Consider the following 26,635-nt stretch of genomic DNA (forward strand, 5'->3'; position numbering starts at 1 on the left):
TCTTTTGCAGCACAGCCAGAGGAGTGACACAGCAAATCAGAGTTCATGGAGGTGCTCCTACACATACCATGTCCCAGGAAAGCCTGGGAGAGGCAGATGATTAAAAGGTATTACTTCTCTTAGCATCATTATCAGAAATGGAAACATTCTTTTTCAGCATATGTAAATATTTAAAAAGAACATTAGAGAAGAGCCACATTTTTAATTATTTTAAAAGAACAACCAAATGTAATAATCTTCATTCCATAAATAGTATTAGCAGCAAACCTCCCATCGTTCTTGGTGGTAAAAGGTTTACAGCACAAGAAGTAACATATACTGTAAACACTGCCTGATCTGTCTGTAAGCCCCTTCCTTACTGAGTCCATACAGTCTTTTATCTCTTCACCTGCTTCCGTGGGCTGTGAACTTGAGGGAGAAGAGGGGATAAGTGTTCTCCAAAAACCAATGTCTGATTTTCTGTAGTGGGATATTTTGTATGGAAGTCCTGATTTCACTGGCCTTTTTTTTTTTTTACCAAAAGGTTTTGTTTTAAGAAGGAAACCTGAGCATTGAGAAGTCTTTGCTTTGTGCCAAACCCCATCCCTCAGTTAAAAAGTTCCACGACCATTTTTTCCTTGTTTCTCTTCATGTCACACCTTGGGCAGTTAAGGACAGTTGGCTTACAGGTCACTGCAACCCCTCAGCTACAGTTCTGGTTCGTGGCTCTTTGCTCAAAGGGCTATGCGTGGTGTGTCACGCGTCCTGGCACTGGATGGATTAATCTGAGTGATTTGGAGAAGTATGCACAGCGTGTGTGAAAGAAATCTTGCCTCACATTTCCTTCTTAGCAACTCTTCACTCGTACATGCATGGTCCAGTCTTGTTCAGTGTTCCGGCTACAGATTATATTAAGTGGTGGTAGTGTGGAGACAAAAACAGAAGGAAAACTCCTCACCTGACATACACTGGTGACTGGGGAAACAAGGAAGAGGATTTTTTCCTTCCCTACTAGTAATATCCAAGAAAGTTTCCCTCTCTTCTTCATTTGTGTCCAGAGAGAACATCACCTGTTGAATAGACGCCATTGTTAATCCTAGAGTCTTCAGTCCTCATAGTGTCTATTAATTCCTCCTCTGAATCCTCCTCCTCTTCCTCCTCTGGAGCTGAGAGACTGGATGTGGGGCCTTTACATATTTTTAAATGTCGAGTGAGGTGGTATTTGGTTAGATAAGCCTTGGAGCATTTTTCACAGACATAGTCCCTCTTTCCTTCATGTGAATTGAGATGCTTTTTCAGGTGATTTGTCCTCAGAAACAGCTTGTCACACTTGGGGCACTTGATCTGCCGTTCTCTGCAAGACACAAAAAAGTGAGTTTGCTCCTGCCACAAGACAGCTGGTATTAAAATGCTGATTAAGCTCCACATTCTAGCAAGGACACAGATATCACCCTTGATGAAAAGGTCAGTTTCCTTCCCACCCTACATAAAGGCAGGTGGGGAGGAGGCAGGGAAGAACAAGTAAGGAAACAAGGCTCCTGCATTTTAACAACCCTTGGTCTGTAAATGTAGAGGAGCTTACCAGACTGCAACACATTCTGTAATGACACTGCAAAATACCTCCCAGCAGCAGGTAGGTAGGAACAAGCAGCAGAGCGAGTCTGTTTCTGTCTGCCTCTCTCTCACTCATCTGGCTGCACTACACTGGCTCCTAGGCAGCATGACAGAAGCAGCAAGGGATTCCAAGTGAGTATAAAAACCAGATGCTGAAAATGAAGTAAGCAAAGGGACTAGCTTTGGCAAGCAGCTTTTAAGGAGGACCTTGGCTTGGGAATAAATGTACAGGATGGAGAGATTCTCAGAGCAAAAGACCTGGCCTGGCAGAGGGCTGTGGGTAGGAATCTGCCTACAGGAGGAGCGGGAGAGCAAGCATGTGAGTGAGACCTGCAGGGAGGAGAGGGCTGGGAAGGGGAGGAAAGGGTTGGGAAGGGTGGCACCACACCCCTACAGCAAACAGGTGGAGTTCACTAACAGGGTCCTCGGTGACAATAGCACAGAGAAGTTTGTCTTTTTTGGTCACGTTGGGATATGGAAACAGTTCTCAGCAAATAATGAAATATAAATCAAACAACCCCTCTTTCTCTTCAAAATTATGAACACTCCAGACTGCCATTTCACAACACAAGGAGCACACTTTGAATTTACTGTGTCATGGAAATACTGCAGACACTAGAACTGACTTCTCTGTCATTTCATAGGATGAACCCACCTATGCTCCCTAGGCCAAACTATTTGCAAACTGGAGATTCTGTCTTGGGCTCTTCATTATTTCTTGCACTGGCCAGTCCAACAGCTCCTGGGAAGTCACTTACTGTGTGTGAGTGAGGACGTGCTGCTTGAGGTCCTGCCTGCGCATGAAGAGCTTCTCGCAGTAATCGCACTTGAGGTTCTTCTCCCCAGTGTGAATGACCATGTGCGACTCCAGGTGAGCCTTCTGCGTGAACGATTTGTCACAGAGGGTGCAGCGATAATTCTTCTGACCTAGGAGTACACAGGGACACCCACAGATTAACACTTGGTGTCCCAAAAAATGCACTAAGCAAACAACCCTGACCATTGCTGAAAAATTAAATTTTACCGTGACGAAAGGCAGATTTTTTGTGAACAGGACTTGTTTTCTCCTGCAGTTCCTTCAGACTCAGCATAAAGGCCTACTTGGTTCCAATCTATATTTAGCTATGCAAAAAACCTGACAGCTGACTTCATCAGTCCCAAAGCTTTTCATCCTGTACTCCATGCCTCCAATGCCACAATACTGTTTCAAACCACTGATGCGCTAGTGTGATGCACCTTTCTGCACTTCATCCTTCTAAACACTGCTGCTTGTTTCTCCAGTGCTTGTGGTCAGCCAGCCTTTTTTGTGAGGTGGGGTTTGTGCTTCTTGTCCACACCAACTGTGCCTCCTTGTTCTGGATTTCAAAACACCCCTAGCAGCTCTGCACATTTTCCACCAAGAGATTCAGGCAAACACTTAAAAAGACTAGTCTTATCCAAGATGAATTCTTCAGTAAAAACAATGGTAGCTTCCTTTGTAACAGTAACCATGGTAACCATCTAGTTACTGTACATTAGTACATCCCTATACTCACTGATTTCCCACAGGAATTGTATCTGATGCCTTACTGGAGCCCAGCCACATTTGATGCACTGCATTGCTTTTGTCTGCAAAAACAAGTTTTCTTACCTAACAAATACACAGGTACAAATGTCAGTGGCCCTTAGAAAACTTCTATGTTTGATCCCATTTTTCAACTTATCAGTACTTCTGTTATTCTTTGCCAAAAATAGTTTAAAACCCCAGCATGCTACTGAATTCAGACTAAGTTTGAATACCACTTGAATCCCACCCCACTGAGTATTCTGTGGTTGTGTATACAACATTAATATTTCATCAGTCCATTAAAATGCCCGGCTATTGAGCCTACAGCTTCCTATGCTTGACTTGAGAGCACTTCACTCCCAGTTTATTTCTTTTCTAGCTTTGTAATTAGAATTTTGTGATTTCCCAATAAGGAACAGTGAAAAAAAAGAAAGAGGCAAAAATACCCACACTGTCTACTGGCCTGTAACTTGACCTTCACCCTCTCCCCTGTCCTCACACAGGCATCTGTAGAAAGCCCTCACCTGTGTGGATCTTGAGGTGTGTCCGTAAGTTGCTTGGATCGCTGAAAGCTTTGCTACAGAAATCACACTTGTGTGGCTTCATGCCCATGTGCCCCATGAAGTGCACGTGCAGCTTGGAAGGGGAGATGAAAGCCTGGGGACACATGGAGCACTTCCACTTCCTCTCCTTGCCGTGGCCTGGCCCGTGGCTGCTGCTGTTCCCCTGACTGGGGAGGTGGTTGTGAATATGGCTGCTCAAATGGGCCTTGAAGTCCGCATAGGAAGCACATTCCTTCCCACAGTGGCAGATGTGCATGTCTGGATGCTCAGGGACACCTTTGGGCACAAAAACATCACTTGTACTGAGGCACAGTAAAGTCTAACAGAGCTTGAACAAGGACCACTTTAACATTTAGTCTGTGGTAGCAAAAGCCAGGTGCAGAGATTTTCACCTTTGTTCTCTTCTTTCACCTTTGTCTGATGTTGCCTTCCAGCTGTTTCAGGTAGGTCATTTAAAATGTTTTGAGGGGCCAAACTCTAGAACAGTTTTGAGCACAGCTCACCCAAATCTAAATTATCACAATCCCAACTGGGGGAGGATAGGACCATCTTCAGCTCCAAAACTCCCTTAGCCCTGGATGAACAAAATACTACTTTTCTTCAAAAAAAAATTCTTCAAAATCTTTTACTCCTGATCAGTGGAATTACGTAGGGAAATATTTCTTTTAAATTATGGTACTCTGTAGTAATGAAATGTTAAAGGAAACTATGACATGCACCAATGGGAACTGAGAAGGAACATAATGCAGGCCCAAGTCACAGAGCCGAGAGATGGCACTGAAAGGGATTTCAAGCTGGATACTCCCTACAAAGCCAAGAAAAAAGAGCTCTTACTTACCAAGCTGTCGTGCATAGTCCCGACTGTAATAGAAGAGAAGCTCGTGTTCAGGGGGGATGTCCCGAGAGGTGCAGAAGTAAATTTTTCCATCATGAGGATAAGCTACCAGGTTCTGCTCTTCCCGGTTCCTACAGCAATAACAACAGCTAAGGAAAAAAGCCCTTCAAAATTAATGCCTTTTGGGGGAGAGGAGAGGGAGAGGGAGAGGGAGAGAGAGGGAGAGGGATGGAAAAGAAAAAAGAAAGGGAAAAGGGAAGATTCCTATAAAAAGGTAATAGGAACTTCAGTGCTTTTCTGCATATTGTAAAAACTTGTATGTCTGTCACTTCTTTATTAAAGGAAAGAAAAACTAGACCTTGAGAGCCGATATCCTCCACCAGATTATGTGTTTCTAACAACACTTCTGAGAAAATGATCAATAGATATTTGAGTGGGCTGAGAGAAATGAGTTTATGATCTCCTAAGAAACTACAAAAATCTATGTATTTTTAATACACATAGATTCATTTACATAGATATATCCCTTAAGAAATAGAGAATGCATGATGGAAAAAATATCAGTAATGTCTTGAAGTAACATTATCTTTAAAACGTCCTCTTGAGGACCAGTTCCAAGACGTGGTCATTTATCTTTTGAAGCAGTATCTTGCATATGTTTGTTCCCAGTATCTGAAACCAGCAAAAGGTCTGCCCCACTGCAGTGGGAGATGAAACATTACAGTTCTTGACTCCTGCATATAGGAACAATGAAATGGAACTGCAGGAGAAACCTACTTTGTGTCACAGAGAAATAAGAAAGGTTCAGCCTTCTCAGTGGACCATGGATGGAGCAATACTTAGGCCAGCCTGGATAGTTTTCATCATAGACTGAAAGGGACAGGTCTCACAAGCTGTGGGGCTTGGAATTTGGCCAAAATAACTCAGGGACACTTTGTAAATAAAGTATTAAAATCAAAAGGACAATCAAGGTCAACTTAAGTTGAATGAAGGTCAACCTTCATTCTCCAGTACAGCTTTCTATGAGCCTGCAGCTCAGACTCAAAGCTCCTTAGCACAGTCCAGGTGGCTCTCACCTGGCTTTGCGTACGAACATCATCCAGTTACATTCATTTTCATCAGCTGTGATGACACAGAACTCCAGGACACCATTGTGATAGATCTACCAGGAAAGACAAATGCAACCTTAGGACAAAACACGGCAATAAATGCAGTGAAAGCCAGCTTCTTTCTTTAATAGAGGATGTGTTTACCTAGAACAAGCCAGGAAGTCTCCATTGCCTCTGCCAACATCACAGCCCTGTTTTCACTCCTTACTTTCCTCTTCACACAGGCACCTTGACCTCTGTTACCCAGGAGGCCAGAAAACGTGTTTATCAGCATCTTTCTCACCTTTACCTTACAGCAGAAATGCATTTGGCTGCATTTCTTACAAACCGAGTCTTGTGAATAACAAAATCTGGGCAAACAGTACATGCTTTATTTATATAGGTCAGATTTACTTTCTGAAAATGAAATGATGGGGAAAAGAAAGCTTTAAATTTACTTTCCTAAAACAAATCATTCATCACCTGGGGGAACTTTCAATGAACAGAGATCCAAAACAAACAAACAATTGCTGCCTAGTAATCCATACACAATCTCTGTGGCAACTCCACACAAATACTGAAACCACATACAGCCCTTTAAAGGAGAAGGCATTAAAGAAGCTTATTGCTCTTCAGGACTGACTACCAGCATACTGCAAGGTATACAGCTCTGCTGTGCTGATACTAAGAATTAAACAATTAAACTGCATTACTTTTGACTTTTGGCCAAGATGATAATGTTAATGTTGCTGTCATGTGGTAGCTTTCACCAGATAAAGGCATGCTGGCAGGCTCTGTGAGCTGTAACACCACTGACCTTCCAGATGTGACTGGCTGCTTTGTCTGTCCAGTCGGCCACCTCCAGAGAATGGCTCTGCTGCCCGATCAAAGGTCCGAAACAAGTCCTCACAGGAATGGTTTCTCGTGTCCACACACCTATCATTAGAAGACCATAATCTGAAGAAATCAATCATTTAAATAACTAATCATGCATAATAAAGAAGTGGGAGGCTTATGAGATAATGCTCCAGAGGTAATATCTATGCATAAGATCATCAAAGCTTCTACTTCACATGTGAAACACACCTATGGCAGAGACAAGAACCACCACCACCACATGACACTAATGGGAGCCACTTTGGTGTCATTACCAATATTTATTTGGTCAAAAGCAAGTAATTTATTTTTCAGTAAGCTATAAAACTAACATCCTAGCCACTTGTACCAATTAAAGGTCTCATGGCACTTTCTGCAGAAGCAGAAAATACTAGTTTCAGTAACTACATTTTGCCTACCTAATCCCCAGGAATTTCCAGAATTGTTGCTGGGCATTGTTAAGCAGCTTCTGCATTTCTCCCCAGAGGCAGCTGTATTTCTGTCATGGGCAGAGGGATTCCTGCGTGTATATTATTTATTATTAAACATTTTTATTTTTATATATATATATATATATATAGGTCTACATGAATACACTGAATAGCTTTTAGGAATAAACTGGAAACTAGTGCAGCTTGAAAAGAACAGTTGTCATCTACTCTCAACAAGCAGCATCACTAAACAAGCCAATAATCACATTCTTCTCTAGCCTTCAGATCCTTAGTGTACTGCACTGTACTCTTCGATTTCCAGGTGACACTGACGTGAAATACAGTAACAAGGTCCACATCCAGTGGCAAGGTCACAGTCTACATGCCAAATGTAAATGAAGGGGGGGGAAAAAACAGAGGCACTTGTGATCAATACTCCAATGAGAGCACCCAGAAGGTAGCAAACCAAGCTCATGAACAAGCAGACAGAATTCTCCTCTATGACTTCTAATTGTCAGCTTCCACTGCAATTGCTGCATTGTTTTCTAATCAAAGCTGTGCCTGGGCTGTTTATCATGATAAAAAAAACCCCATACCTTGCTTGACCTTAAGAAGTGCCACACTGTGGCAGCAGCCCTATGGTATAGCTGAAGTCTAAGCAGTAACCAGACCACAAGGAGCTCAAGGATAATATAAGTCAGGGTGATTATAGAAGAGGGAAGCATCTCTCTCTTGTGGTGTTTCTTTCCCACATTAATCTCCCCACGGTTTTGGATTTCAGCAGTGAGTGTATTTTAAAGTGCTGCAGGGAAGTGCCCAGTAATGTGATCCTTACCCGCTTCAGCTCCCATGATGGACTGCCGGAGGAGCAGCTGCTTCGGGAGGGACAGCCTGGCTCGGCTCTCGATTGGGCTGTCGGGGACAAAGGTGACAGGCCCGTGGTCCGGGCAGTCTGATGGATACGCCTTGTCACACAGCGTGCACCCTGCAGAGACAGGAGGGGACAGCAGGCATTAAAAACATGTCACAGCTCCTACAGTGCAATCAGCTCCCTACCAATGTGCTTCAGCTCAGCTCCTGCCAAAGGCTGCTTCTGTCATGTTCAACTTGTCCACTTAACAGCTTTTACTCAGAAGAATATGGACCATGTTCTTACAGTCAGGTGGGCATACATGTCAGTTTCTATCCAATTCAGATCAACTGTGAGGATCTCCACCTACTTTTCTGATGGTAAATTGATGACCTAGACTCCAGATTATCCCTACAGGGGAATCTAGTAACGGTACAGAGCCTACTCTTCATCAAAGCTACTGCAAAATGAATGATAACCTCCCCAGTGCTGGTGATGGAGGAGCAAATTTCACTCTGATCACACGTGAAATCACCTCTACTGGCAGAAAAATCTACAACTAACAAAACCAAACATATTCTAACTGGTTATGTTTTTGGAATTAAGCAGAAACACTTCTTGCATGTAGAACCTCAAGGATATCCATGCAAATGAACCAGTAAGGTCGTCCTTCTAAAATTTTCTGAACATGTACCACAAATCCTCAACCTCCATTTAAATTCAATGTGTAAATCACAGCAGCAAAAACCTGACCTCACTGCTGCTTTTGAAGGTCTCACTGCAGCAAACCCATGCAGGGTGAGTATGCCACTGAATGCAACAAAAACAAAAGTTCATGAAGAATCAGTAGCATTGCTTTCCTAATCTGTGATTCAGCAGAAGTACTGTTATAAAAGAAACCAGTGAAAGTCTTCAGTCGAATAAATCTGAGGAAAAGTACAGCATAAAATGCTCTCTATAGCATTACAATTTCATCTAGAAAAAGGATGTCATTTTAATTCTCTGTGGATGGAACAACCAACACCTGCACAGCAGCCACTCTCCTGATAAATAATTATTCTTCTGAAGAAGAAAGATGTTCAGGTAATTAATCAGGATGTCTGTGAAGACTCTCTTTGGCCTCTTGATGACCCAGCTCCCGTATAAAAGACCTATCACAGAAGTAGCCTTCAGCAGGCCCAGACAGCACTTCCATCCTTACATGCTTTAAGATATTTTCCAGATACTTCCTTGATATACCAGGGTACCAGAATTTGAACTCATATAAAATACAGTTTGAGCAACTACACATTAACAGATAGGTAAGTACTCAAAAAATTATTAGGTAGAGGCTGTGTAAGCATTATTCCATGTGCACAGGTGACATGCAGGAGTAAAGCAACAACGAGTGAGACCTGAGTAATGAGAACCACTGTGTGGAAAAGCTGCTTTTAAGCATTGCCTGGCACATACCCACTATGGGTCTATGGACCAGCTCCAAGGAGAGGCAGAGGAAGAAAAGTTCTAGGCATGGGATATTTCCACTTGGAGAAGTTCAACCATTCATACATTTTTAAGATGTTGGAAAACAAAAAATCTCACATTCGCCAGAAAGTTAAATATACTTTCCATTACTGTCCTTGCCAAATCATTAAAAAAAGAAAAGTAGTCATTATTTCTCTGATTTGGATACCCAGAATGGTCAACAAAGATGACCAAAAAAAGCGCTTCTTAAAAGCATTTGCAAACATTCAGGACTGTATCATTATTTGTTCAATATGCAACAGATGCTTGTAGGAACCTCTGAGTGCATCAACTGTAAAATTCTTCCTCTAGGAGTTGTAAATTCATCATAGCTCTATGCCCACCTGATTTGAAGTTGTATTTTATCCCACAGAATGAAATCTTAACAAATTAATCCAAATGTCTGACTGACTAGACACTTTACACTAAACTGCATCTCTTCCCTTGCTAACCATGGCACTGTACCTTTCAATTTCTTAAAATATGTTCCGCAAGCAAAGCAAGCCATTTAGGTCTGGCAGTTGTAGGGCCAGACTGGATGAAGAGCAGCACTCAGCAATGCTACCACAGATAATAAAAATGAATATAAAAGCTGGCCCTTATGTTTCAGTGGCAGGAAGCCAGACATCCTGCAGGTGAAAGTGCAAATCTCTCTCCCAGCAAATGAGAACTTCTCAGTTCTCAAACACCACTCCTTGAAAGGTAACAGGACTGGCAATACAAAACCCAGTGCTCCTTTCTTCCTACAAGATCTACTAACCTCTGGACTAAAGTCCTTTGATGAGAATAATTAGAAATATTATCAAGTTCCTTCCCTCTCTGCTCTTTTTTTCCTATTTAAAACAATACTTTCATGATGATTGTTCATGATGATATGAATTTAATATAAATTTTGCAAAATCATGTAATGTCATACTCAAAAATGACACCCATTTCATGGAAAGTATGGCCTGTGGTGGTGTTTGTTGTGTATTTTAATGGGGCAAGAAGAGTCCCTTGTAATGTGACTTTATAAAAACAGAAGTCTCATTGGAAAGGATAATAAGCATATCCACCAAATCAAGAGCTTCACCAAGATTCAGCTTCCAACATCATGGCAACATGAAAACGATACAAAGAGAATTATGCTAAAACATCCTCCTACGTCTCCTACTACTTCCAACTATTGTTGTTTCAAAACAGTTAATCTGGCACTGCAGATGTTTCAAATTTTGCACTTGTTAAATAACCATAAATCTTTAAGACTAGCAACCAGAGTCCAGCCACACCAAACAGCTACATGGCAAACCCTACCCCAAAAAAGCATGAAATGTCCACTCACATATGGTAAACAAGGTTGCCATGTTTTCCTTGTTGGAATTGGAGTCTTCCATTTGCAGAGATGATGGTACAAAGGCAAGATTGTCTGCAGACACATCGACATGGCTTGGCCCCATGGCTACTTCCTGACTTATGGAAGACACTGCCACAGGCTCCAGGCTGAGGCCCACTTCATGCAAGGCTACTGAGTCCAGGGAAGCGAGGTTGTGTGAGGTAGGGAGCGCCACACTCACGGAGTTGGTGCTCATGGCCACAGTATGAATGGGGTCATTTAGTGTGCTGTCCGATATCCCTGTCACCCGCCCAGCAATGTGGTCAGGTTCCATGACAACAGGGAGTTCCAAAGTGCTACCGTGAATGGGAATGACAGCGCTGTGTCCCACAGCGTCCGATGTCAAGTTACTGCCCACTGTGTCTACGGCTAAAGGTTCGTGGCTCCGGGAGCCATTTGGGATCTGCGTGTGATCCCCAGCTACATCATCCATTGTAAGCTCCTCTGTCATCCCATCTGTAGAGATGGGGCTGGTTACCCTGGAAACGCTCTCCATGGTGATTGTAGTATCCAGTGCTACCTCGTGGCTGTCACTAGGATGCAGATTTTGAGGACCGTGTGTGTTCACTGTGCGGGAGTCCATGGAGACAATCCCTGGTTCCAGCCCCACGGTCCCACTGGGCTGGTAGGGATCCAGGGCTGAGGGATTGTTGGAGACTGACAATGCTGGATTGCTGTCAACATTTATAGTGTTGGGATGGATGTACTGAGGTGGTGGTCTGTCAGCCAAGTAAGATAAGATACCTGATAGGAAGAGAGGGAGAAAAAGAAGGGAGTGAGATTACATCAGTTTTCAAATCTTGAATAAAAATCCGTTGAAGGATACACTGAGATCCTTGAAGACATGTTCTCTACATTATTTCCAATTCAAATCCACTAAAATGATTCTAAAATATGGCTTACAAACACATGCCAGCCTAACACTCGTCAAAGTACCACTTGACAACTAATTCAGAGTTTCCACCCAATAGAGCAAGTCTCTAGTTATTTCTCAAACTCTGAACACCCAGGTTCATGGCAGAATTCCAACTAGGCTGCTCAGTACAAAGATCAAATGAGAAAGAGGTTCTTCACATTTTAGGCTTAATTTTTCATTCCCAAAAAACAGCTCACGAGGATGAAGAACTGCTAGTGGAGTCTATAACTTGGTCATTCCTGGTTCGTCTTTGCTAGAAACAGAAACAATTCTCCAGGACACATTATTTTTGCTTAGGTATTCAAGTTTTAACAATGACTGCTTCCTTCCTCTAATACTAAGTGGCATAACTGTCCATCTCAGAGGTCATCAATTGCAATTCTGAAGGACAAAGACAAGTTCTCTCACAGACTTCATGAGTCATCTGCTCTCTTTTCTAACACGAAAGCATGTTGTTTCTCCTAAAACAATAGTTTGGTTCCATTTAAATCAGAAACCCTACCATCTTTTCTGGTAGTTCTGGGAAGGTTCTCAACATCAAACAACCTTGAAACTCAAGATATGAAGAAACACTAAATTGTGTTTACATACTAAAAACAAACAAACAAAAATCTTCGGAAGAAATGCAACGGCACATTCAAGTAAACATTATTTCCAGCAGAGACAGAGGCAGATATTGCAGATTCTGCAAGATCTGACTCAGCATGTTTCTTTTTAGCCTTCAACTGTATGAGCCACTTGTTCCATAAGAGTTTTCCATTCAAATATGTTTGTTATTACAAGGATGCAAACACAGATACTCTTTCTGCAGCACAACAAGCCAAGAAATGAACAGTTTAATTTAATGAGCTGCATCAAATATTTCTGCTTGCAATGCTGCCTTGTGGCTTGAACACAGAGGATCCTTGATGGCAGCAAGATGACTGACAGAAGAACTGTATAAAACATCACAGAAAGATTATTCCAGCTCAGAAAATGGCAAATACCTTTGGTCCTAGTGCACAGTCTCCTTGTCTACTGAGCAGCAGGCATGCAGTGCAGTAGGAAAGGTTACTCCTAAGCAGCTGGAAAGTTCAGCCATCAGTCAACAGGTAGCTGCAGGAGACCTGGGCTGCTAGTTTATTCCTAACCCAGGCTGAACCAACAATACCTAATGAGTCACCTTGAAGAAGTTTAACTACCTCTTCCACCCTGCCAATCTTAGCTACCAAACAAAACCAGGAGTGCATTTAAAGTTTCAATGTCTGTGTTTTCACATACTGACATGTAAAATTCTACATTTATACTCCAAAGCATGTGTGAGAAAGCAATCAAGATAGAAGTCAGTGGCCTTTGGAAATCAACCTTGAAGAAAAATGAAGAAAAAATGTGCCATGGGTTAAATGGGTGGGAAAGTGCCCAACACCACAGCTGATGTCTTGCCCTCTTTGAGCTTTGAACTCCTGTAACCTCCCATTATACACATATTAAATATTGCTTCAGACTACAGGACAAGAAAAATAGAAGCAACTTCCAAGCTACAAGCCGTTGGAGACAGAAACCGGGCATGCTTTGTTTTCTGTTAATCCTAAAATCAAAGCAGGTGGACCAATCAAAGGTTAGGTTTAAATAGAAAATGCCCTGCAATTCTTTTCATACACAAATATAGAAACAGATATCTGAAAATCAAAGTGTGTAAATGGCACAACAGTCTCCAGACAAACTCAAGGAAACAACAGCTCTGTCAAACTGTCAGTCATTCCTGCTTCAGGACAGAAACAGACAGCTCTTAAAACAGTTGCTCTTACTGTTCCCATCCATCAGCACCAGAGCACTTACCAGGTAGAATGTGTCTGAAATAGCTGCTCTCCAGGTGAGGGTATGGTGGTGGAGGTAGGGTATAGTTTCTCTCTGGTATACCACACATCACTCCTCGATCTCCAATACCCATTGGGAGCATCAGAGACAGAGCAGAGGGCAAGGAACTCAAGGACGGGCCCAGGTTTGGAATTGCAACAGGCAAGCCTGCAAGAGAAAATGCCCATTTAAATTCAACGGAACTCTCTGAGCTGATGAACACATGAGCTAACAAACAGATTACTAATTCCCCAGGAGTTCTTGCCCTAAGGAAATACAGCATGGCACTGTCCAAGTAAGGTGCCAGGCATCAAAAAAAGGATCAGTTATCACAGAAGTGAGAGGCATGCCTGAATATGGCTAGATCTTTTACATTTTATAGGCCTTGCTTTAATTTGACAATTGTAATGGACTTCTGTCTGTGCAGGCCCCTGGAAAGAAGAGCTATGAAAATAGTTCGGCTATACAAGTGATTTTTCACCTGAGAGAAATTAGACATAGATGAAGAAAGATTTTCAGCTACAGCCCTAATTTCAAAGAGTTCTGATACTACTCACCCACAGAGCAAATCACCCCATTAAAACCAAATGAGGCTCCCACTAAAGCGTAAGCCTGACAAGCACTCGTGCCTTTTGCTTTGCCCACATAAGCAACTATTTATGGTTTCCCCTTCCCCAACTCTGCACCATTTCACTACCTATGGTATGACTTGCTATCAGAGCAGGCACTGCTGCCCAGCTAGGACCATTGCTGTGACAGTAGAACACAGAGCAGGAGCTACAATACCCCGTGTGGGACCCTCCCCCATTACCTGGTGCTGGTATGGCGTTGTGAGTGGGTGACGCTGCCAAGCCCAAGTGACTTCCTGAGACTGGCAGGGCATTGCTCACAGAGGAGGAGGTCAGCTGGTCCATCCCTACAGGACTCAAGTTCATTTCGTTCATTCTGGAGACAAGGAACATAGAGGGGAGCAGGAAAAAGAAAGAGAACGCAATAGCATTCTTGATTACTGACTGTACTGTGGTGAGAAAAGGTTGAGCAAACAAAGTCAAAATCTTATATTGGCATATAAAAACTCTGTCTTAAAAAGCTAAGCATAAAACACATCAGCCACTCACACGGTCATCACATCACGATCAATACCTATTGATCATATTAGATAGCAATAATCAGGATTAAAACACAGTTCAGAAAGACAAATCAGACCATAGCTTCTTCCTTGCTATCCAGAAAAACAGTCTTATTCCTAGTAATAAAAGCAATTGTGATTAAACTATTGTAAAAACAGATCCATTTACAAGCTGAATGTCAGAAATACTCAGACAACAGCACCTGATTTATATTTCATGACTTCTGGACACCACATCCACATTCAAAATCTAAATTCTGGGAGGAAGATCACTTCAAACTGGTAACAGACACACAACCTCTAACTCCTCACCAGTTCAAACCAGGCCAATAGTGACAAGAGTTACCACCACAAAACAGCCATAGCAGTTTTAAAAGACTGCCTCAGTCAGCTTCTACGTGCTCCCATCACATTAAAAACTGGTACCATGGATGCCATCTTATTTCAGTGATCAACTGCACTGCTCAAGTGGGCACACACCACACAAGCAGCTGCAGGAACCGTCCAATACTCCAAACCTTCAGCCTTGGTAGAACCCATGTCAGCTTGGAGCACACATGTCCTTTGGGGTCTCAAGCTGCACATGCAGCCCAAACCACTCCGCAGGGATGGGGACACCATGGAGACACTGTCAAACTCTGCAAGCCGTGCCTAACCCAAGACTGCCCACCCCGGCCCTCTTACCCCCACACCAGGTCTGACCAGCAGCTTTTAGGGCCAGCCAGACCAGCTGCCCCCAGAGCAGCCACACACGCAACATGCTCCAGGGTGACCCAGGCCTCCCACATGGCCTTTGCCAGCAGCAGGCCAAAGCGCCGCAGTACTGATGGAGAGCTGGAGCTTGGGCTGCCGCTCCGGAAAGGAAGGGTACCACTCATGCAGGAAAAACGGCCGAATCTACCAAACTCACGCAAGTCAACAGCACAAGGTCTCAGCTTGGAAGGGGCCCGTAAGGAACATCGAGGCCACTGGCAGCTCCTCGCAGACCACCTGCCACCCGGGGGACTGAGCCGCAAGCGGAGTCGCCGACTTCCACCTCGGCTCTGCCCACCTTGGGCACCACGCACTGCCTACCGCCCCGCACGCCGCCAGGGACGGCTCTGCAGGGACGGGGCCGAGGGCTCCAGCTGCCCGGCGGGGCAGTGCATTTCATCCCCGGCTCAGGCGGCTGCTGAGGATGGCGATGCCCGAGGGAGGGAACCACCACCCTCGCCCCGGAGCCGAGCCTCGGGGCCTGCGGGAGGCGCCGAACGCTTGAGGGACCCCCTCCCCTGCTCGCCCTCTCGGCCGGGTGCGCCCCGCGGTCCCGCCCGCCTCGCCCGGTGCCCCGCGGCGCTCACCTGGGGTGCATGGGGCCCGCCGGCGGAGCGCCCGCAGCCGCATCAGGGCCCTGCGCCCCGGTCCGTCGCCTGCCCCAGGCCCCGGCTCCGGCCTCGGACACGGCCCGGCCGCAACCCCCACCGCCGCCGCCGCCGCCGCCTCATGGGCGGGACCCGGGCGGCGCGGGCCCGGCGCGGGCGGGGGAGGTGGAGGGAGGCGGGGACGGCACAGGGAGGGGGCCGGGCCGCTTCCGCCGGCGAGTGCCGGAGCCAGGAAGCGGCGCCACCGCCCCGGGGCTCGGCCGCTCCGCGTCCCAAACCCTGCCCGATGCTTCCCGTGCCGCCTCTTCCAGAAGGGTGCGATGTTTACTCCGGTTTTCCACCCAGTATTCCCACACAATATTCCCAGCCGTCTCACTGCTTTCTCATTACACCCTCGTATCTGCTGTCATTAGAGGGTTGCGTTTTGTGTCCTCAGCCGTACCATCACCCCGTACGTGCCCAGCTGCCTCTTGGACATCGTCGTTCAATTACGGTTCATCATATGTGCAATTCTGACTAAGGTGACATGGCAAAGGAATCTCTTGATGTGTGCAAGAGTTCGCTTTTCGCCTGCGACACGTGGATAGTCATCATGTACGCTGCTCGAATCAACTGCCGCGTTCCTTCAGTGCCGGGGCGAACAGCTGTTTCCTGGAACACTGTAATGGGGTTTGGTAATTTGCTTGTGCCTGACACTTAAGTGATGCCTCACTAAATGAGCCGTCCCTCGATAGGATGTCTGCGCAGGAGAAAATTCAAAGTATTTTTCTGTCTGCTCTCTTTTGATCTAAAGAACCTAAATGTAGGATCTGTAAGGATCATTTCATGATCTAAAGGGCCTAAATGTAGAGGTTGTTTTAGTTCAGTACAAACCTATTGATTCTTCTGAGGGTGGAAACAGACTCTCCCTTCGGTTTTGTCAGAAAGATGAATGCCTCATATACACTTGTTTTTCAAGCTCTCTCTGTAGCTGAAGGAGAGAAATAGTTTGCTGCAGAGAGTGCTTCATCTCCTCCTGAAGTAGGTGTCTGAGATGTGTGAGAAGAATTCCCTTTGGAGCTGCCTTTCTGTGTCTCTGGCCTGAAACTGGGACCTGCATAATGGCTTTAGTCTAAATATCTAACATCTAAAGGAGTACATTCAAACAAAGTCCAAGTCTCTGTAATTCACGACCAAAAGAATGTCCCACAACCTCTCCTCTACTAAGCCAAATAATCCTTACCTGACCTTGACTGACTGGCTATATGAATTGGCCCACAAACATTACTTCAGCAAGTCAAAAAAGAACTCACCAAGTCCTCTGGTTGCTATGGACTGCTAATCCTGTGATGGGGGCTTTAGGTCTGTTTCATTTTTGTATGTGTAGTCCCACATATTCATATGTTGGTGCTAATACTTCACATTTTTCTTAGAACCTACTGTGAATGACTACAAGCCCAAAAGTCTCTCTCTTCATTTTGCATTCCCTAATAGAAGATGACAGGAGACCTTCCATTTTCAGTTTTCATCCTTTAAACTTCATGTACAGTTTAAACTTCCATTTACAGTTTTCATCCTTTAAACTCAGTACATCTCAGTTCTGTCCTGAATGCTAGGTTATCCCAAGCCCTCAGCTTGTCTTAATTCCAATTATGATACTGTAATTCTACAGCAGAAGTGCCCTGGCACTGAAATCTTTGTGCTGTTTCAACTATCTAAGCTGAAAGCAATACTTGGAGCCTATGAGCCAGATTGGATGCAGTCATACATAGATAAGAGTATTTTTTCCTACTGTCAAGCATGAGTCTTCTGAGATTCCAGCTTTTTTTGTAGTCACTTTACTCCCTTGAACTCGTGATATCTTAACTACCAGTTTAAAGCAGAAGTATCAAAGGAAGCCAGTGATAATATGAAGTGTCACTGAATGAGAAGTTAATCTGTGTCTACAGAGATGTATACTGCATGCCCAAGGTATTGTGATAAAACACATTTGGGAACTGTTTCTTCTGCAAGGAAAGATATTTTTTTTATATACCAAACACTTTTATTGTATGTGAAGTGTTTTGATAAGACAACTGCACTATGTCTCCTGAAAGCCTGGTTTATTGACATTTATAGCAGTACTTGCTGCATGAGGAACAAATTGCTGAGCTGTTTTTCAAGACATCTTCAGATCCTCGAGATATACAGAAAGATAAGGGAGACTCTGAAACCACAGGGGAAAGAGATGGCAGTAAACATGCTTCAGTCCTTCCCTGCAGTGTGAGCCAAAGTCCCTTCTGGACTGTGCCCATGTCTCAGTACAATTAGTTCTCTTCTGCTATTGCAAACCTGACCCAGGGTTCTTTATCACACCGAGCAGAATAACACTGGAATGAAGATTATGCAAAAAGCCATTTTACCACCAAAAATCCACATTTCTCATCACCTTTTATTGGCTTGTCAGCACTTTGCAGGCCAGTATTTTGGTGATAGTCACAGTAGGAGGCCTAGGTAGTCTATGAGCAGCTTTCCCTTCTAGGTCTAGGCTTGGAAAGAGATGATCCATGCTTAAGGATAAAACAGGACAAGACAGACACAAACCTACTCAATCCTGTATTCCTGCAAAGTTATTCTATAATTCTGTGTGAGCAGTTAACAAGAGAATCTGGTTTGGGTTTTTTTTTAATTACATATTTTTCTATCTGATAATAAATTGCAGCAGCCTAGACAACCTATGATATGTATAATAGATACTAGAATTTATACATACTAGAATTTGGCATAATTACAGCACAGTAAAATAAAAGAAATGCACAATATTATGAGAGTTTCAATGTAAGAAATGCACAGTGTTGTGAGAGTTTCTTCTTAAATTCCTGGTGTATTTTCTTTTTCCTTTTCAGTAATGTGTTCACAGATAAGACAGCTAGGACATCTTCTGTTGGGAAGTTAGTGGACTTGCACGTGTTCAGCGGACTCTTGTGTTTCTACTACAGTATTTCCACCAATGACTTTCTTTTCATACACAGAGGGACACAGGGTCAAGGAGGAGCTGTTTCTTTGAATAATTCAAAGTAATTCAAACTCAGTGTGTAATGTCAGTAGTGTTATTCATGGTTATGGTTGGTGTGGGAGTGGGAATGTGTTGAGGGTTCTCTTGTACAAAAATTACATACTTACAGATATCATGTTAGGATATATGCAATTAAAACCACAACTACATTATATCTGGAAGGAAGATGCCTAAATGTTTTATTTTTAGACATATCAAGAGTACTTTCTATTCATTTAGGCTAGGTAATTAGGTGCTTATAATGAAGTATAAGAAAAGGAAGAGAACCTGTTTGAATACCGTAGATGATGGAGTGTATAAGGAGTCCCCCAACATCCCCATTTAGACTTTGTATTTACAAACAAAACAAAACAACAATGAAGCCAAAACCCAAAAACCTAAGCAAAAGCTAAACATACAATATGTGTATAAACATACAATATGTATATCTGCCATTGTAGAGCAGTGAACATCTGATTTGTACTGCCTGAAAAGCAAACCAGGCCATCTGCTTTGTATCAGCACAGCAGATACTGCATTCTGGAGTCAAAGCTTTATCCAGACAAAGGTGTGAAGAGAATTTAATTGGAGAAACAGTGTAAGAAAGAAGATCAAAGGCTCATCTTGAAAGAGCCTATTATTAATGTAGTCTTAACCTACTGTAAAAATGGAAAAGAATTTGTATTAGCCTTTCCCTTTGGTGGTCCAATCCTGCTGCTTTCACTGTGTCTGCATGTGCAAACATGCTGAGACTTTGTGCAGAAGTCGGCACAGGAATGATAAATTGCTTTAATCCTGCTCACGCTCTCAACAAGGACCTGCAGTGGGATGTGAGATGTATTGGCCTTGCTCTGGCTCTCTGCCCAGGGGCAAATCCCTTTCTGAGCAAGTGACATTAGATTGTCAACAAGATACCATATTCATCAAAAGCCTGTGGCATATTTTCTCATTTCTCTTGCACACAAACAAATTCAGACTTCAGAGTCCATTTGATATGAGATCAGCTTCAATAATTCAGGTCAACAATTAACATTTACCGGTAATTTTTCTTCATGTGTTTCTCTAAAGGATTAGCAACGTGATTTTTCTGTCAGAAGAGAAGATGTCATTAGCACAGCTGCAATTCTGACTCTCTGGGAACTGCTGGTGGCCTGCATTTACAGTAAACATAGAAAAGAGGTCTGGTAGCAGGGCACAGTGCATCTGCATGACAGAACTGAAATGTAACCCTGCCTTTTGTACATAGCCAGGCTGCTGGCAAGGTCATGGAGAGCTGTGAAATGATCTGGGAGCTGAGCCCCCCAGGAGGCATGCTTCCATTTCCTTACAGGAATAACTGCCAGAGAGCAGTGTTTTAAACTTAATGATAACACAGATCAAATGGCTTTTGCCTGCTTCAGGTATTTGCTTGCAGGTCAACATCCTCTTTGTTTTAAGAAAACTAGAAGTCCTGGCCTAGCCTAGTGCTACCGTGAAGGAGCTATTTTCCTTTAAGCATTCATTTCTGAAAACATTTCTGGACAAGGAAGTTTAGAGTGCAAGTAATATTGAAAAGTCTATCCTGATCAACTGTTTCCAAAATTTTTTTAAAAGGCAGAAGGACTCTCACTTATTTGATCTGAAATGAGCTGTTCATACCATGAGGCATTCCCCAGTAATTTTTGCTCAGGATTTTGAGCCATTTTGGTGCTGATTCTACCCCTGACATAAACCAGAGTCCAGGACTGTTCTTATTCATGTCTGTCTGGAGTGGTCTGCCTGTATGTTCATCATACTTTGAAGATTACCACTGTTTTTTTGAAGCTGCAGAATAGGCCAGCAGAGACACAAAGGCTGACTCAAAAATGCATGCTACTCACATCATTGCTGCTAGTTTCTAACTCAGCAGAGGCATAGATGTGTTTCTCAGAGTGGAGAATGTTGTTTCAGTTACTGACACTTCTGAGGCAGTTTTGCATGAAACACTAAACCAGGCAGAAACTTTCACTTTGAGCAAAACCCCAATTTTAATAGAGCCTACATACCTGTACCTTTTCATGTCTGTCCCTTCCCACAGCTCTCCCAGACCAAACGTGCAATTCCCCAAACTGATGATGGCCAAAAAAGGAGATTCAGTTAATGTGAAAATGTGTTTTCAACAAAAAAAACCTGCAACAACGGAGCTCTTGAACAGCAACAAGGGAAAAGTCAAAGACTGTCAAGTTGCTGCAGAGGAAGATCCTAACACAGCAGGGTATCTCAGAGGAAAGGCACAGACAAGGACATTAGGATTTTATACTGCCAAAAGTCCTTGTATTTTGTCCACCTCTTTGATTTGGCAAGCTACAGGCAAACTGGAGGACACAGCACAGAGCTGGCAGGGTCAAGAGGGACTTCCAGCTCTCCCATTAAAGCAGCATGAAGGGTCCATCAGGTAAGCCAATATCCTTGTAAACATCTGGTAATAGCTACACATGGGGCTATCAGGGCATCACCTTTGTGTTTGTTTATCTGAGGCAAGTTCTCATAGGGATGACCAGAACATTCCCACAATGAGCAGAAACACACAAAACTTTGAAAACTGTTTGAAAATGCCAAAACGCTCATGTTCAATTTGTGAAACACACTTCTTGGAAAAACCTTTCTTAGGGCAAAGAAGGCAGTTTTCCTTTTATGCTTGCACGTAGTACATTCTTGATCTGACAAGACTTGCAACCACAAGAGAGCACTCTTTCCTTTGAAGATGTCTCAGCTTCCCCAGAAAGCTACAGATATGCCATATAAGTTTTGCAAACTGCTTGTGAGCTGGTTCAGTTAAACCAGAGCAACCGAAACAACAAAGCTTGCTGTTGTCTTTTGGATTTCATTGTGAAAAGCCTTTGGGTAGTTTTTAGATGACAGAAGATCCTTGGTTCCTGCAAGTGAGGAGTTCTGCCAAAACTTTGAAGATCCTTATAAACTTTGCAAATTACCCATCTTTTGGAGACAATTATATCAAACGATATCATGGATTACAATACATGAGAAGTGTTTAGAGCCTGGAAGATTATTTATGTTTGGCATTAAATCTTATGGTCATAATTTCAAGTGGAGAGAAAAGGAATACACAGGAACCCTCTTATTATCTTTTGAAATATGAAGATCACAGGAAAAGAAGGGTTTAAACTGGGGAGTGATGGTCCTCAAAACCTGTCTGTACATTAACTGGCATCCTACACCTATAAAAACAAGGCTTTCCAGGCACAGTGTGGACCTCATAAGTTGTTAGCCTTGCTTTGAGATCTGAGTTTTTATAGACCACAGGAGGAAACTGCAGCCTGTGGGGCAGGGTACCTATACAAATGTTGGATTGATACATTGGGAGCCACATTCAGGAACTAACACTCCACTGGTGAGGATAAAAAGAAGCATGGACAGCACTAAAGACGATGATAAACTGCGGAAGAGGATTGCATTTCCAGGATCTGTGTCCCTGGCTAACAGCCGCATGCACGCCCATGGGGTACCCCTGAGAGAGCCCTTTGGGGTTCCCTTCCACCTGGACCCATCTTACTGGGAGCAAGCCTATAGCGGGCACACAGGTTGCATCTCCTACCTCCCATTTCCTGGCTACATGGGCATCTATGACTATTCCTTGGAGCCTGCCTTCATTCGGAAGAGGAACGAGAGGGAGAGGCAGCGGGTGCGCTGCGTCAACGAGGGCTACACGCGCCTCAGGGAGCACCTGCCCAAGGAATTCGCCGACAAGCGCCTCAGCAAAGTGGAGACCCTGAGAGCTGCAATAAGCTACATCAAACACCTGCAGAGCTTGCTGGACTGCCATCCCTTAGGCTCTTCCAGTAAGGAAACGCTCTCTGCCAAGGAGAGCCCGGGAACTCCCAGTTCGGCTTCCCCGCGGGAGTGCAACAGCGATGGAGAGTCCAAAACTTCTTCAGCGTCATCCCCCTCCAGTGAATTTGAGGAGATGGGCAGCTAGGTCTCCTCTCTGGATACAGAAAGCTTCAAGATTGGCTGAAAAACAATTTCAAACCCTGGGGAATTTCCTACAGGTGAAAATTAATATCAGGGAAGGAAAAACAGATAGGGAAGGCAAGAAAAAAAGGTATTTTTAATTGTCAAAGGACTTTAAATGTTTGCTGTATAAAACTTAAACGTGATTTGTAAACAGATATCTCGCAGGTTACTTCAGCTGTGTAACTAAGCTTCCTTTGGACTGTTAAATTGGAGCAACATTTACATTCTACTTTTCATTCAGCTTTTATTATGTGCTATTTTCTTTTACCTTTCACTTGAGACAGTAAAACCAGATAAATCAATTTTGGGGAATTTCCCATCCCTTTCTCCTGCTTTGTCCAGTGAATTTTACTGTCTGTTTTTCCTGACTGCTAACCTCAGATGCACTGCAAACACTTGGACTGGGGGAGGTAAGATTTAGATATATATCTTTCCCTGAATATTTCAGAAAACTCACAGAAATACTTCTATTTATGAAACAACAAATTTTCAACTAAAAACAAGGCTATGTTTTGAAATTAATTTCTTTTAAAGCATCTTCTAAAGTGAAAGAAACAGCTCATACACTGGACACTGGCTATTTGGTGATTATTCTAAGGATAATTTTCAGGAAAATAAAGCTGGACACTCATTCCAGTCAATGCTAGGAAGAGGGATACAGAGTTTTGTAAAACTGCATCTTCAGAAGCAAAGCTTCACTCAATATACTGAAAAAATGAAAGCCTTTCCCCTACTTTTCTCAAATCTGAGTTCATGGACAAAATAGTCTTGATTGTGTCTTTGGCAGGTCAGAAATGATGTGCTTAGAAACAGAATCTGTAACGGTTAGACACTGCTGTGTACAAAAAGGGAAATGTTGAATATATGGGTTTACATCTGCATGAAAATGTAGGTATTTCTCCTTTTGTTTAGAATATTGTATTACTTTTTCAAAGGACACTGCTTTTAAAATTAATACCTCAAAATCTATGGAATACCTTTAATTTGGATTGCATCTACTTAAAATGACAATTTCTCTCCAATTTGTTTTCAAACCTGCTTTTCTCCAAGGCTTAAATTCCATTCTGAATATGGGGTAAACTTTTTACCTGTCCGCTTTCAACACACATTTCAAACTTTTGCTTTTTTGGCCTTGTGTTGATGAAATGGTTTTGTATCTTTTTGTCTTTCCTTCATGTCATGCTGACTGAACACCTGACTTTTATACTCATGTATAAGGAAGAAGAAATACTGATCAAATACCTCAAAATGTGTCCATAAATTTCCTTTAAATAAAAAATGTAATTAATCCTGGCTGTGTCTTTTTTCACTTTTAATTGATAACAAACAGGACAGCTCTGGTTGCAGGAGTAGAGAAGTAATAACTTCTCAGGAAAAAATGAAGAAAATGAAAAGGGATTAAATATTAACTTCCATCTTTAAAAATAAATTTTTAATCTAGATTTTAAAATTTAGCTAAGGAGCAGCTTTGTGTTTTGGGCATCTAATAAAAATTATTTGGTATAAAAATACTCTGCTGCTTTCTAGAAGACTATTCTTAACATTTGTACACTTTAAGCTCCTGTGTCCATGGCAGTCACAGGTGCTGTTCTTACTCTTTACACGGGAGCCTGCTCCATTTTATAATGATTATTTTGTTTCTCCCAGGGCTGTTACTTTTGCAGAGGCTGTTTGCCAGACTCAAAAATTGAGATTTAGTTACCTGGACAGTTCAGATCCAGAGCCAATGCACTCATTTCCAGCTGTGCAGTGTTTGTATTTCTTACCCAAGAAAGAAGAGGCCAGCAAGGTAGGGGTCCAAATGTCTGTTCCTTGGCTTTTCTTCTTTCCTTTGTGTTTCTCTGGCAAGAAATTCAACCTGTCTCTCTCTTTGACTCAGTTTTGAGATTTCTGGAAATGTGGCATTGCTGCTGGTAATTCTGTGAGTAAGCCTGAACTGCATTTCTCCCTCAAAGCAGAGATTAGATCTTTGTTAACTATAAAAAACATACACCCCCTCAGAGTACCAGAGGCAAATTCTGTGAAACTTCTTTGGAAAACACTCTGAAGATAAAAAGCATCTTCAGATATAATGACAATAAATGATATAATGACAATAAACAGCCAAATCAAATCAAACCATTAAAAATAAAAATTGCTAGGGTGACCATTACTTCCTGGGCAGGACGCATCAAATAAGGCCACAGATGAATTTTTAGGTCAGATTGCTATCACAGTGGTCTGACCCTGACAGATAAATATCCAGGAGCCTCAGTCCTCTGATTCCCAAACCGCAGAGATGGTGCACTGTGCCACCTTCTCGTGAGCAGTTGGCTGGAGAAGGTGACTAAGGGGTGACTCTGCCCCTTTTCATCTCTCAGGTGGAATATTCCTCAGTGTGGAGTAGAAGTTATCCCACTCTGGACCTGTGCTTGGCCATCACTGCTTTAGGCTGTCTAGCTACTTTTTTTTTTAGACTATATATCTTTAACAGCTCTGGAGATGTCCTTAAAATACTTCCCAATCCAACCTCAATGCTGAAGATGCAAAAAACCAGAATGCCACATATATTTTAATTTACTTTTATAAAATTTTAATTTACTTTTATAAAATAAAAGTAAATTATATAATTTACTTTTATAAAAGTAAATTATATAATTTACTTTTATAAAAAATTTCTGGATGAAAAGGAAATTCTTTCTGTAGGAAAAATCTGTCACAGATTGAACCCTTCTCTTGAGGAAAGTTGTATGATTTTATTTCTCACAGTTTCTGTTGTTACTCAAACCTCTTGCACAATTTTAGCACAAGCAAGTAAAAAACAAGATTTCCTAAATATTGGTGCTTTTGTCCAGGCATCAGCAAAGGTTTAAAGTGAATGCCACATTTCAAAAGCTTTATCAAGCCGTTTCTGTCTAGACAAAGGGTTTTTCAAAGTTCCTAAAGTGTATCATTATCAGACTTTAAAGCAGAGAATGATCCAACTTGCCATCATGAAAATTAAAGCTTTAATAAAAATGTTGACCAGAAGAATTCTCTTCACGTGAGACAATTACTATTTACAATAAAGGTGAATGCTGCTATCTGTAGGCAACCATGCTACAGTTTTATCCAACCCTTGCACACCAAAAGCAGCCACTTTAATCTTTCTATCAAATCTGGAAAAAAACAGACATCTGAAGTCTTCCCTCTGCTGCCATTAAATTACAAATCCATTTGTTTCCTGATATTATCAGCATTTTAAGGATGTGTTATCCTGGCCATGGTATTGCTTTTAATCCTCTAATAGCTATTTAGCTGATTTCTTTATAAAAGCCCATCCACAATCCTTTCATGTTATATTACCCAGTGTCAAGAATGTGGCCAAAGAAAACCAGAAGGGCACTATAGAAAAGTCATGTTCAGACAGTAAAGCAATCAGAGCCAATTTATCTCACTGGAATAAATGAGATGGGAATGTCCACACACACACACACACACACACAAAGAGTATCTTTGAAAATATTTGTCTCCAGCATACTTAGGCAGGAGACAAAACAAGATCCAAAACATTTTGAAGAGAGACTCTGAAGAGGTACCAACAGGAGAGCCCAGCTGAAGTAAGCTGAGGTAAGTGCAATAGCTGAGTAAGGTTTTAGTAAACCTCTCCAAAATAGTCTACGCAAATACAACTTCAGCAGGTGCTTCTCACTAGTAACCCCTATTCTCCATCACCTGAAGGTGTGCTTGTAAGTAAAAATCCACTGTCAAT

At 42.6% G+C, this 26,635-nt stretch overlaps 2 protein-coding genes across 2 annotated transcripts; one reads left to right on the forward strand and one right to left on the reverse strand.

Moving 5' to 3' along the window:
- Positions 1-182: 182 nt before the first annotated feature.
- PRDM4 (PR/SET domain 4) lies at positions 183-16,137 on the reverse strand. Its single transcript, XM_071422726.1, has 11 exons — positions 15,879-16,137; positions 14,221-14,354; positions 13,392-13,577; positions 10,607-11,401; positions 7,768-7,917; positions 6,443-6,561; positions 5,614-5,699; positions 4,541-4,668; positions 3,664-3,978; positions 2,352-2,520; positions 183-1,333 (listed from the first exon to the last, which is right to left on the reverse strand). The coding sequence occupies exons 1-11, from the start codon at positions 15,887-15,889 to the stop codon at positions 1,024-1,026; spliced, it is 2,403 nt and encodes an 800-aa protein (XP_071278827.1). The 5' UTR covers positions 15,890-16,137; the 3' UTR covers positions 183-1,023.
- A 4,272-nt stretch (positions 16,138-20,409) lies between these two features.
- ASCL4 (achaete-scute family bHLH transcription factor 4) lies at positions 20,410-23,419 on the forward strand. Its single transcript, XM_071424276.1, has one exon. It carries the CDS (start codon positions 22,301-22,303, stop codon positions 22,865-22,867), a length of 567 nt encoding a protein of 188 aa, XP_071280377.1. The 5' UTR covers positions 20,410-22,300; the 3' UTR covers positions 22,868-23,419.
- Positions 23,420-26,635: the final 3,216 nt, after the last annotated feature.

The sequence above is a fragment of the Agelaius tricolor genome, unplaced genomic scaffold, assembly GCF_023055355.1.
Source record: "Agelaius tricolor isolate 1412-34295 unplaced genomic scaffold, bAgeTri1.0.p SCAF_3, whole genome shotgun sequence".
NCBI lineage: Eukaryota > Metazoa > Chordata > Aves > Passeriformes > Icteridae > Agelaius > Agelaius tricolor.